The following is a 13,892-nucleotide window of genomic DNA, read 5'->3' on the forward strand; positions in this document are numbered from 1 at the left end:
AAATTTGCATAATTTCCAGGTAGACTTTTTTATTGTTATTATTTCAGGAGGATTACAAGAGGTTTGGAATAAAAGAAAGCTATCCAAAAACCATGTCTAAGAGAATGTTTTAAACAAAGGGAAAAGATCTTTTAGATATAGGTATTAAAACTATTGAAAACACAATCATGATATCAATACTTTGAATCTAGTGTACTTACCATAGTGTGGAATGATAGTCCAGGCCATTGCTGAAGCATAAATTCCCCCAATCATCCAGAACATGCAGAGCCAACTGAGATGTTCTCCCCTCTTCTCACGAGATAAGAATTCAGAGAAATAGGCAAATACAATGGGGAGGGACCCCCCGATCCTGAGGGGGAGAAAATACCAAAGAGGAATATGTGTATAGAAAAGGGAAGATAACAAGCATTATCAACTCTTGACCCCACCCCCTTACATATCCAATTAGTGTACTATATTGAGAGATGATAGAACTATAGGGACACTGAAATATAATACTTGGCAGAATAAAATGAAGGAACTAAGTTTCATTAAGAAGTTGAAATTCTGGTTAAACTAAGACAAAGCTAATGAGCTAAGGTGAATTGACTAGTTAGTAAATCAAGAACATATGATGAGTAAAAAAATAAAACAACTCGAAGCATTTTGATAAATTTAGGGAGCAAATTTTATCAAGAAGCTCAGAAGTCCTAATTATTTCATTAAATTCAGAGCAAGGAATTGTCTCTATAATAGTTAGAGTCCTTCTGGTTGAGGCAACCAATAAGCACCGAAATTGTGCCTAAATCTTAGATACAATATTATGATGTTGGTGCCAGTTTTTTTTCTTAGTATATTAAAATTATGTAGAGAATAACACACTGAATTGCTTACTACTTTAATTTAAGCTGCTTCCAGCTAGCTCTCTTTTTTAAAATTTCAAAATAGTTTTTGATGGTATTGTTTTATAATGATTACTACCAATAAACTACCTTCAGAGAAACTTTCCCTAAAACAAATATGTATAGTCCAGCAAAACAAATCAACACAATGGTCTTATATAAGAATGCCTATCTCATTCAGCATCTTGAATCCATTCCTTCTCCATTAAGAAAGATATATTTGTTTCATCTTCAGTCTTTTAAAATCACTATTGTTTGCCACTTTGATCATACCTCAACTTTCTTTTACATATAAAAAATGTCCAATTTACTTATAATTATAAGACTATAAGGTTTGGATTTACATACATTTTACCATGTTTAACATATATTGAATTACTTGCCATCTAGGGGAGATGGTGGGGAAAAGGGGAGGGAAATTCGAACACAAGGTTTTGCAAGAGTCAATGATGAAAAATTAACCTTGCATATGTTTTGAAAATAAAAAACTTCAATTAAAAAAGATTATAAGGTCCAGCAAAATAGGGAAAGTCTCGTGTCAATTTTGAGCAACACTATCAAAGCAATTTGTCTAATAAATGTGAATTTAATTTAAACTGTTAGTTTGTATTCATATTGTGGCATTTTATTTCTAAGCTTTATTCCAAATAAACGAACATCCCATTTCTCTTCCTTGCTAGAAAGCCTCAAAAATATTTAGATAAGAATTCATTCATCTAATTCTTAGAGAAGAGATAAAAGACTACAAATCAGAGGAGGTTATTTTCACTGTGTCCTAACTATCCCAATACCCAAGATCAGTAGAGACAGAATACTCATTTGGATAGATCACAGTATATAGTCCCTCCCATCAGTCCTGAGTGAAGATTGCAGGAGAAAGCTACCAAAAAATCTAGATCTAGAGTGGGAAGAAATATCTGGAAATTTCTTTCCAAGGCTAAAGGTGGCAGTGATTTGGAATTTGTCCCAACTTTCTTCAAGCGAGGCTTTGATTTCTGCCTTTAAGAGGTCCAGAGAAAGGTCACAGTTGGATGATTGGTCAGTCCTTTTCTTGCCTGTATTTTAGAAAAACTAAAAAACTTCCCCAGGAAGTAGAATTTGAACTAGTCTGACTCAGAGTTTCGTGTCTTATGTTACGTGTACATACCCTATACCCGAGATAAGGCGGCAGAAGAGGAAGAAACCATAGCCCTGCACAAAGGAGGAGAGGGATGCAAAGGAGGCGTTGAGTGCCAGAGACATGCCAAGAACTTTCTTCCTCCCAAGTTTATCTGCCAGGCCACCCCAGATGAAGGCCCCAGCCATCATTCCCAGGTAGACAATCAGCCCTGTGAGAGGGGAGGGAGGAGAAAGGGTGACAAAAAGCAACACAGAAAAAGAGAAAAATGTTAGGAATATTCAAAGTGTTCTGCATCCAACATGGAACATATTCTGGAATGGTGGACTACCGGCATTTTTCCTATCCTAGAAATCACAGCATCATAAAAATACATAATCTAAAGAAAAAAAAACATTTTGCAAACTGATAAGTGGGTTCTATGAATGTAAGGCAGTAGAATTACATAAACAGTAAATGAACAAGGGTAAGTCACTGCACATAATACCATGTTATCGGTGAGCATTTATGAATAACTTGTGGTTAGTAGACATGCTCTAAATGCAATTTGGAATGCCTTAGTTGTTTTGTAATGGCTCCTTTCCTGGTCAAAGAAGTCCCCCTTCCCAGAAAATGTCCATTCTGTGTCTCTATCTTTAAATTTTACCCCTAAAGGAATGCATTGCCATTTTGTTGAAATGGCTATGGAGAGTTTCTTAAAGTCAACAAAGTATTTCAGTGATGGGTAGGTCAGCAACATACCAATTCTATTCTCTAATTGCTAAGTGGTAAAAGAACATGAACAGTTTTCAAAAAATATTGTGAACTATCAACAGCTACATGAAAGAATACTTTAAATTATCCATGATAAGAGAAATACAAAATAAAATCACTCCAAAGATTCTCCTCAAAGTTGGAAAGCTGATAAAAGATGAAACAGTTGATGTAAGACTATGAATTTGTTCAACCATTCTATATAACAATTTGGCATCGTGTAAGAAAAATTAATAAAAGATTTATACTTTTGACCCAGCCATTCTGCTGCTTCTTATATATCTAGGTGAGGTGATAGGCCCAATATATACTAAAACTTTCATGATAGCATCTTTTTAAGTTGGCACAAAAAACTAGAAACAAAATCAGAATTCATCAGTTGAAAAATGGGTGAACAAACTGTGGCATGGAAGTATAATTAGAATGCCATTTAACCTTAAAACAAAATGGCAAATATGATAGAGAACTGATGTAGAATAAAATAAACAGAACTAGAGAAACAATCAACAAAATGAATATGATAATATAAATGAAACTAATAACAAAAGACAGTTGAATTTTGGTTCATTGTGAAAGTCAATCTTCTTCCTGTTTCACAGTCAAACACGTCTTTTTTTTTTTTTTCTTGGTAGACTGGTAGAAGGCTATATGTGTGTGTGTGTGCGTATACACATATAAGTCTATGTCCAATGATAATCTCTTAGATGACATAGAAAAGTAATAATGTCTTAAAATGTAAAACAATTACTTGCCTTGTAATCAAGTGATTTCTTAAAAATACTTTAAAGTTATTTTCTGGATACTTGTATATTATGCTAAGACAGCTGCCAGATGGCTGAGCTTCCTACAGTCATAAGTGACCTTTATACGACCAACAAAATTAGTAGGAAAGCATTCCATCAATCAATATTTCCATCTGATAATAACTGACACTTTTTAAAAAGTTCTTTAATGTTTTAAAAATTCCCTTTTTTTAAGAGGGGAAGAGCCTGAGGCTCAGAGAGATCAAAGAATTTGCCTATGTTCATATAAATTCAATTAAGCTCAGCAAGCATTAAGTTCCTACTATGTGTCAGATACTATTCTTAGATGCTGGGAATATGAAGGCAAATGGAAAATAACCCTTATATTCACAGAACTTATATTCTATTTGGGGGAAGGGGGGAAATAGATGCACAGCTGAGTATAATCAGGCTTTCAAGCAAGTTTGAGGTATTTTGTTTGCTGCTGTATATGTTGGGTGGGGAAGGAAGTATGACTCCTTGATGAGCTTAATTGCAAACTTCAGGTCAAACTATGTAGAGTTTAGCATATTAACATAATATATATATAAGATATGTATATATAATATGCATATATATACATATACTATATATATATACAAAAATACAAAAAAAGAAAATATAAAGTAATTTGAAGGGAATGTTGGGACTTGAGAGTCACTAACAAAAGAATCATAAGAAGTCTACAGGAGATTATATTTGAGCTAAGTCTACAGATTCTAAGAGGTGGGGGTTAGGAGAAATGAATTCTAGAATATGTTCTATTAGTTACATTTCTAATGTTCTTGCACATATCCATGAAATACGCATTAAAAACAATATTCTATGGGGCTATTATAGCACCGCCAGGATAATATCTAGGAACTATACTCAGGGGACACACAGAGGATATATTTGAGGTGACCTAAGCAAAGCTGAATCAAATTGAATTAAATGTTCTGGGGATATGATTATCTCCCTCTCTTTGTAAAAACCTTTAGAGAGAAAAACAAAGCTCAAGGTTTCCCATTTCATTAGTCATGGTGTTTTAGGTTAAAAACAAAACAAAACTAGTCTCTATATGATTCAAACAAAAATTTTCATGTTATAGATTGAAAGGAAATGGAATAGAAATCAATGCATACTAGGATGAAAACACAATAATAATTAATATTTATAGTCAATTTTAAGATTTATGAAGCACTTTACATGTGATCTCATTTGATATTTCCAATAGCCCTTTTGATGAAGATGCTATTATTATCCCCAGTTTACAGATAAGGAAAACTGAAGCTGAGAGAAGCTAAGTTACTTTTCTAGGGTTCTTTCTAACTAGGTAATAAATATCTGAAATAGAATGTGAAATCAGGTTTTCCTGCCTCCAAGTCTAACATTCTATTTGTTATACCTTTTTTCTTTTAAAGAGTTTCTCTTACCTTCAAATAAATCACAGATTTAAAGCTAGAAGAGAACTTTGAGGTTACTGACTCTGTTTTCTCTTGAGGAAACAAAGGTCTGCCTAAGATTCCAAAGGCAGTAGTGGCAGTGCTGGGATTCAAACTCAGCACCACTTTCCATTATTTCATCCTGTAACTCTTACCATGTTCAAATGACAAAGAGGTAGTATGCATGGCACAGTTGATAATGGAAGCCTAAGTTCCAATCCTACTTTTAATTCTAGTTTTATGACCATGAGCAAGTCATATAATCTAAACTTCCTTGTCTATAAAATGGGGGAATAATACAAATATCATCAATTATATCAATTAGGTCAGAATTCAGTTATTCATCTAGATTTTTTTTCCAAATGGCTTCAAATGACTGGTTTAAATGAATATTAGACTGAAATGACCAGATGTTTTGACATCAAATAGACACAGCCAATCTCACCACATTCTCTTCCATACTCCCCCAGTCAAAAAAAAAATCACATCATAAATGAATCAGAATCAGACAAATCTCAACTGGAGAAATAAGGCATTAACAATTCAGCCCATGGCCCAGGAAAGTTTGCCTTAGGTGAATGGTCTAGAAGGGAAGGACTAATTAGATCTAGGTTAAAACATTTCCTTCATATTCTTTTAAAACTGAAATCATTTTAAATATAGCTGATCCAACAAGCAACCTGACTATCCTGTCTCTCTCTCCTCACTGGCTAAGGCCATAATTCAACAGTGTAATGGCAAACAAGACTAAGCAGGTTGGGGCAGGTTGGGCATCTGCTTTATTAGTGTTTTGGTGTTTGGGAAGAAGAAGGAGGGAGGAATACTTTGGAAACTTGACAAAAGTTTATCACATGACATTGGTTTGTTTCATCAGGAAAAGGGTCAACCAAATTATAAGCTTGTTAAATCTGGGGTTCATTTGTCTATATACCTTTTAAAATCTTGCACATAGCAGCTGCTCATGTTACCATTTGAAATTATGTAATAAGGGATTATATTTGATGGTGTATCAACTATGTTCCTAAGCAGAAAATGAGGACAGATAGGAAAATATGGGGTTGCAGGGATTTAGTGAAGAAAAAATATTCTTATTAAACATAAAAGCATAAGCACTAGCATGTCTGAGTGATCCAAAGGGAATGGAAAGATTGATCAAAATGAGCTATATTTACAAAGGTGAAAGAAAGAACAGAGCAACTAGGAATTGACCAGAATGGAGACTTCTAAACAAGTTGTAGTTGACTTTATTTTTCTTCTCGTTTCTGGGTTTTCAAATTAACTTTCTATTAACAAATCTCCACTCAGAGTCTGAAATCAGATCCATAGTAATTGTGTTTCCCTTCTATTCCATCCACTAATTGCTAATTCTTAGAAGTATTTAGATTTATCTGTGTACTTCCCAGTTACCACCCACTGGACTGACATACAAATTTCACTTCGGATTTTCTAACTACTTTGTAATTATATCGAAAGCAAAGCAAACAGGTTGATTTATAGATTTTTTGCAAACATGAATTGCCATGCCCACAGCAGTGCTAAGCCAAGTAGAATCTCTACCATGAGAGTATCAGTTAGATCATAGATCAATATCTGTAAAAGTTAGAAAGACTCAATGATTAGGTAGGTGATGGCAGTTTATTACTTTAGGCCAGCAATTCCCACCTGAATGGCTTCAGATATCCTGATGCTACAGAGGGCATCAACTGATAAAAGACAGAGGATATCTTAGAAAGAACTCTGAACTAATAAATGACTTGAGTTAAAGCCACTAACTGTCTCATTCTGGGAAAGGCATGGAATCTTTAAGCCTCATTTTTATTATCTATAAAATAAAATAATTGGACTAATCAGAGCAAACATGATGTAATGGGAAGAAACACAGACCTAGAAGTCATGAGACATAGATACTAGCTTAATTCTACCACTAGGTGGGTGTAGGATCTTAGACGAGTTATTTAATCTCTCTGAGCCACAGGTTGCTCATCTGTCAAACAATACTGTTAGATAAGATGGTTTTAAAGTCCTCTCCAGCTCTAAAATTATGTGGATGAGATTTATTGCATCTTCATAATGGAAGCTGGAAGGACAGCTATTACCAAGTCTCATAATCTAAAGTAAAATAGTGACAACTGATGGAGAGTAGCCGTACTCAACATAAGAATGATATGAATTCAAATTGTGTCTCTGACACAGGCTGCTAGGTAATTCCGGGAAATGTTTTCATGTCTCAGCATACCCAATAATAGTAGATGAAATGCATTACTAGGTGCTCCCTACATTAATAAAATTACAATTGTGTGGAGAAAAATTATGGTACCACAGGATTTACCATCTACTTCAATTCCTTCCTTTTTCAGATGACAAAAGTGAGAAATATTTAGTAAAATACTTTATAGTTTAAGATGGGGAAAGAAAAAAGGAAGGAAAGAAAAGAAAAAGGGAAAAGGTCATGGTCAGGGGCAAGAGAAGGGGCACAGGAAGGGGAAGGGGGAAGGGAAAAGGAGAAGAGTAAAGGGAAGGAGGAAGGAAAGAAAAGGAAGGGGAAGGGAGGAACAGAATTGGAATTTGAATCAAAGCCCTCAACTTCCAAATTCAGAGCTTCATCCACTATCACACTTCCTTTGGTTCAAAAGTCAAAGCTCTTGCAGATTTTTTTCATTGTACTCAACCCACCTATTGATGAGTTAGGAACTAAAGGAAGATTATTTGCCTAAACCCACTGGTAAGGGAAAACAAGGGAGAAGCAAATTAAAGGAAATTTCATCTTATGCCTCATCTCTGGATTTGTTTATAAATTCTTGATGCACTGCTTTTCCAAGGCACTTTTTTGATGCACATTACTGAAAATGGAAGGTTATAATATTAAAACTTAATCAGGTTATTGTATGGCTTCATAGCTTCCTATGTTGTTTCCACCTGAATGATGTGTGTTGTACAATATAACATCAGCATCACTGGGGTTGGGGTAATGGACTTGCAAAGATCTGATTTTGCCTGAAATCTGAGCCATGCAGATAAATGTGTAATCAGCAAGTGGAGTAGACTATGACTGAATGCACATTATTGGTCTATGGACTAAATGAATGATTGGCCAAGGCTATTTGGGTGTGTGTGTGTGTGTGTGTGTGTGTGTGTGTGTGTGTGTGTGTGTGTGTGTGTGTGTGAATAATCCAAGTTGGCAGGTGCTCAGCTCTTAAAAGCAAACAAATCAAATGATCCTGGTCTGCTAGAACACTTCAGCCTTTCCTTTTCATGTTCCTGACCTTTCTCCTTTGATTTTAGTGATTTTTTTGCCCTTTTTTATTTTTTTATAATAGTGTTCTGATACCAAACCAGAGAAGACAGTTGCCTCTTTTCAGATATGCAAAGACCTTTGATCCTCAGAAATCTCCAAATCACTACTGTCCAGCTCTTATGGCTGATGAACAGGAAATCAATTTAGAGTATCAGCCTCAGCAGTTTTATACAATAATTGATCCAGAGGCAACTTATCAACCAGACTCAGTATTTGACAGAATACTGTCAAATATCAGGATTTAAGCAATAAGAGAACTCTAGTATGCAAAAGAGAGGTTTAAAAAAAAACCTACTTAATTCATCAAAAGCTCTGATCTTTGCTGAAGCTATTTACTGTTAATTCACACCTATTTCTAACAACTTTAGTGATTCGGTTTCCCACATTACAAAATATTAAAATAAGAAAATTAGACTCAGAATCTGGGGACACTGCTAAACATAAGTACATTGACAGTGATATAAGTAATACCTAAAATAACATGTCAACAAAGAAGGAGATAGAAAAACCATTTTAAAAAATTAAAAAACTAAAAAAATCATGACATTTTAGGGCAGAGGTGATTAACTTTTTTGTGTAATGGACTCTATGGCAGTTTGGAAATGTCTATGGATTCCTTTTCAGAACAATATTTGAAGGAGATACAGTTAAAGGCAAAGGAAAATAAAAATGTAATGCTTCCCATTCAAGTTCATGAACTTCCTGAACCTATTCCTATGTTGGAAAGGAGTCTGTTAAGAATCCCTGATCTAGGGAAATTTTCTGTGGAGACAAATCATTTTATAGAATGTAGTTGCTGCTGAGGGCATCACTGAGAAGAAGTGTGATAAAGAAGATAGAGTTCTAGATTGACCTAGCTTTGAATCCTGTCTATATTACTTACTAGTTAAATTATATGATCTGTCTGAATCAAGATTTATAAAAATGTCAATCAGTATTAAATCAACCATACAGATCCTTGCTGTTGTTGCTACTTATCAGTCATGTCCAACTCTTTGTGACCCCATTTGAGGTCTTCTTGGCAAAGATCCTAGAGTGATTTGTCATTTCCTTCTCCAATTCATTTTACAGATGAGGAAATTGAGGCAAACAAAATTAATTGTCTCGTCCAGGGTCACACAGTTAGTACACATCTAAGGCTGGATTTGAACTTGGGAAATAAGTCTTCCTGACTCCAGATCCTCATTCCATCCACTGAGCCATCTCGATACCAGGACTATGTTGCATGTATCCCATATTTTCTCCTTTGATCCTCACAGCAGCTCTCTGAGATAGGTAATCAAAATATAATTATCCTCATTTTACAGATGAGAAAAGCTGAGGGTTAAATGACTTACAAATTGTATAACTGGGACTTGTATTTCAGTATTCCACTTTAAAGTTTTGACATATTTCTAAGGCTACTCCTAATATGAGTTAATTAAATTCTGAGTATTTCAAAAGGCAACCTACAGGAAGAATGAACATTAATCAGATCTTCTAAGTGATTTCATCTGTGCTATTTAGGTTTTGCATTACACTAAGAAAGTATATAAAATTTTGACTTTTTGAGTTTAAATCTTTCATTATTTGTATCATTTTACGCAAATCACTTAACCTGCATGGGCCTCAGTTTCTTAATTTGTAATATGAGGGTGTTGGACTGAATGGCCTCTAAGACCTCTTCCAGCTATAAATCTATGGTCCTATGAGGGTTTTTCTTACTTTAATATTTCAAGGACCAATGATTTCATGTCTGTGGATTCTCTCTCCACTAATACATATTGCAAACCATTTGTGCCTCTTAGAAAACCAACTTCATGAACAACTACAGCCAAAAAAAAAAATCATCATTTGATTGATGATCGATCCTTTTGTGATGAACCTCTCCAAAGCTACTTAAGCTGGTTCTCAGACAACAAACATGGAGTCCACTGCCAGGAGTGCAATGGAAACCTTGCCAGCTTGGCAAGACCTGACAGAACTCTGTTGAACTCAATGTCACCACCATCATTGGATCTACATCACAGTAAGATAGTAAAGTAGGATTCTATGGGCAAACTATTTATTTACACTCCTTTAATCATTCTAGTGGCTTAGCAGTATGTCCTTTTAATTGCATTCATCTTTTTGCCAAAGAGCTTCTCAGTGTATCATTCCAACTTTATTTCGCCAATTCCTTGCAACGTCATTTCAAGTTTTCATTCACTTAGCTCAATATCTCTTTATTGAACTCTGTTCAAGGAACTGTAGTATATCCTCCTTTGAAGGTTAGAATGATATACCCTTTGTTCAATTTTCACCCCTCCTCCCCCTACACTTCACAAAATACCACACCCCTACTTTTCTCCAGCATCCCTCCAGGTAATAATCAACGATTTTTAATTTTAGTAAATTACCCATAATATTAAAACATTTTTCCAGATGCTTCAGAGCTTGTCATCTGGAATTGTAGATATAATACATTTTCTAGAATTTTTATCACATATAAAGCATATTTTTACCATTCTAATTTGCCCCTTATCTGCTTTATGTTACAGTTATTTTTGAGGACTCTATTATACTCTAATTATCCAAATTTATTGTTTTAATTTCTTCTGCTAAAGATGGATTTTTCTCTGTCAAATAACTTTAGTATCGCAACCATTTTAGTCAATGTTAATTTCATGCTTCTCTTCACTTATATGGGCTTATTCTTCCTTTTATTCTCCTTGTTTCTACCCCCAAAATGCAGCAATTTGAGAATGGTTTCTTACTTTCTATACATGATCTCCTTTAGCTGTGCACAATGTAGTATAGTGAACACTGGCAGCCAAAAACCCTGGGTTCTAATCCTAGACTTTTCTATTAATTAGTTATATAGCCCTGGTTACAAACTTTGCCAGAAATTAGCTTTCTCAACCTCAAAATCTCAAATGGGGAACTGGGATTTGAAGGTCATTAATGTTCTCTCTGACTCAAATTATCGTGTGTGTGTGTGTGTGTGTGTGTGTGTGTGTGTGTGTGTGTGTTATTTTTAGCAGTCTCACTGGGTCTGTGGTATATATGTTTCTGCCCTTCTTGAGAAAATTGGTTTGGCAAAATTTAATTGAGATACTCACCTGCTTTATAGTTGCTAATACAAATTTATCTTGCCATATATATAATTTTATTTGAAATTCATAATAATCCTGTAAAGTGGCTGCTACAGATGTTATTATAAAGTAACAGTGTTTGACTATTTTTGTTGGTGATCCAGAATTTAAATTTATTCTCCTATGATGAGGAAACTAAGACCCAGGTATGGCCAAGTAACATTCCTAAGAGCCATAAAGGAATGGTAATAAACATTTACATAGCCCCTATTATATGCCAGGCACTGTGCTAAATGGTTTGCAAATGTTATCTTAGTTTGATTCTCACAACAATCCCTTCAAGGTATGTGCTATTATTAACCCCATTTTACAGTTGAAAAAATAGAAGCAAATAAAGATTAAGTAATACTAATGATACCTAACATTTGTAATAGCACTTACTATATGCTAGGCACTGTGCTAAGCACTTTACAATTATTATTTCATTTGATTCTCATAACAACTCTGGGAGGTAAGTACTATTTTATCCCCATTGTCACAGTTGAGGAAATTGAAGTAAATTAAGTGACTTGTCCAAAGTCACACAGCTAGTATGCCCTAAGTCATATGGCTAATTAACTCAGTTTTTCCCAGCTCCAGGCCCAATCAGTGTGTCACCTAGCTGCCTCTGAGAAATTAAAGCAAAATAGACTTCTAGGTATTCCTTCCTCGGATTCTGACCTGAGCACTTAAGTCTAGTCTTGACACTAGCTTAGGCAAGTTACTCCCCCTCTATGGGTCTCAATTTCTTCATTTATTAAATGACTTTAGAAAAGCGAGGAGGAAAAGGTTTAAATTTCTTCTCAACTACCTTGTCTCTACTTTGGTAGTTTGTTAGGGTTTTTTCTTATAAGCTCCAGGCCCATACAATATCACATCAAGGGTAAAAATCCTTTAAAATTGTTTAAGGAATTTTTAAAATTTAGAGAGTAACTGAGTGAAAAAACTGTGTCCTTCACAGGGGGGAACATTTTTAGAAGTATGGTTGAAAAGTAACAGAACTAACAATAGAAGAAGAGATTTTGTCTGGGAATTGAGGGAGAAAAGTTAGACAGATAAAGGAAGGCCCAGAATTTTATCACCAGAACTTAAAGGGACTCTCTCAACTTTAATTCCCTCATCTGTAAATGAAGATAATAGCGTGTACTTCATAAGACTGATCCTCTCAAAACAAAGATCAGATGAGATAATATTTGTAAATTGCTTCCCAAATCTCAAAGTGCTATATAAATGCTAACAATTATTAAATATTATCTATTTAGTACCTGAGGTTAAGTAATTCAAGGCCTGATAGATAGTAATTAGGAAAGAATCTAGTCTCTTTCTATTCTATTCTACTATGTCTTTCCAATATCTAATATATCTAGGGTCATAGTTAAGTTGATCTGGAAACACCTAGACAACCCCTAATCAAATATTCTGGTGTAAGGAAAGGTACGGAAGCTATAAGGACTGGACTTCGATATTGAACAGATGAACAATTGGTTTAGTTCAATATTCTAATCTATAGGGATCTTTTGGGATTTCAACTGTTCCACTCAATGTTCAAACTTTGATTCATCTACAAATTTAATAATTATTCATCCATTCCCCCAAGAAAGAAAGCAACAAAAAAAGGCTAATAAGAACCTACAAGAAAAGACTATATTCTCCAATAAGAAATAAAATTTTAAAGTTAGCAAAAGGCACAAAGAATTGAATTTTAATTTACAAAAAATTATATTTACAAAAAAGGGGGTATGTTTATAACCACTGCTGTATCAGATGGGGCATTCTTCCACTCCAAGAAGCTCTAGACTTGTCTCTGAAAGTTAATGGCTACCTGACCAAAAACAAATCTCTTTGCTTTGCAGTGTCTTTAAGCAACTTTCTAAGAATATAAATTACAGGTGTGTTGCCAATCTATGGTTTTCCAGGAAGTTTCTACAGTGGGAGTTCTATGAATTTGTAAAATCTCAGATCTGGATCAAAGCACGCACACACACACACACACACACACACACACACACACACACACACACACACATACACACAAACATATACTTTGTGTGTTAAAAACAAAAAGAACCTGCATCAAAATTATTTTAAATGTATGAGTCATTTTCTTCAATTTCCCTATATTTATGGCAGTTATCTTGGTAGACAATTTAGTTAAGAAGCTACTTATCTAACATCTCTATGCCCTTTAATTGTGATAGGATTTAGAACAGTATATTAGACTGATTCATGTGACATTTTCTTAGTTGAAGAAAAAAAAGAATGTGGGAGTGTTTCCTAATAAATGGCCTTAAATGTTACATACAAGAGGTCCTTTGAACACCAATAGAGAAAAGAAGTTTATCTTTAAAGCCTCTCTCCAGAACAAGGTGAGAAACCTAGAAGAATCAATATTACTTTTCTGGATTCATTTTTGCAGAGTCCTAGATAAGGTAGATTTATGTGGCTAAGGCAGCACATGATCTGCACACATGAAGTAGAAAATGCACACAATGAATATTTTAAGCAGCCTTGACTAAGTCTAGATAGTAGGAGGGTATCTACACTC

At 34.6% G+C, this 13,892-nt stretch overlaps 1 protein-coding gene across 5 annotated transcripts in view; it reads right to left on the reverse strand.

Moving 5' to 3' along the window:
* The window catches only part of SV2B (synaptic vesicle glycoprotein 2B), a 170,682-nt gene that overhangs the window by 44,461 nt on the left and 112,329 nt on the right, over positions 1–13,892 (reverse strand). For all 5 annotated transcript variants that reach the window (XM_074295081.1, XM_074295084.1, XM_074295082.1 and 2 more), the window contains 2 exons: positions 2,032–2,212; positions 201–352 (listed from right to left, as the gene is read on the reverse strand). In XM_074295081.1, the coding sequence (XP_074151182.1) occupies positions 201–352; positions 2,032–2,212 (333 nt within the window). The remainder of the gene's footprint in view (positions 1–200; positions 353–2,031; positions 2,213–13,892) is intronic.

The sequence above is a fragment of the Sminthopsis crassicaudata genome, chromosome 2 (assembly GCF_048593235.1).
Source record: "Sminthopsis crassicaudata isolate SCR6 chromosome 2, ASM4859323v1, whole genome shotgun sequence".
Lineage (NCBI taxonomy): Eukaryota > Metazoa > Chordata > Mammalia > Dasyuromorphia > Dasyuridae > Sminthopsis > Sminthopsis crassicaudata.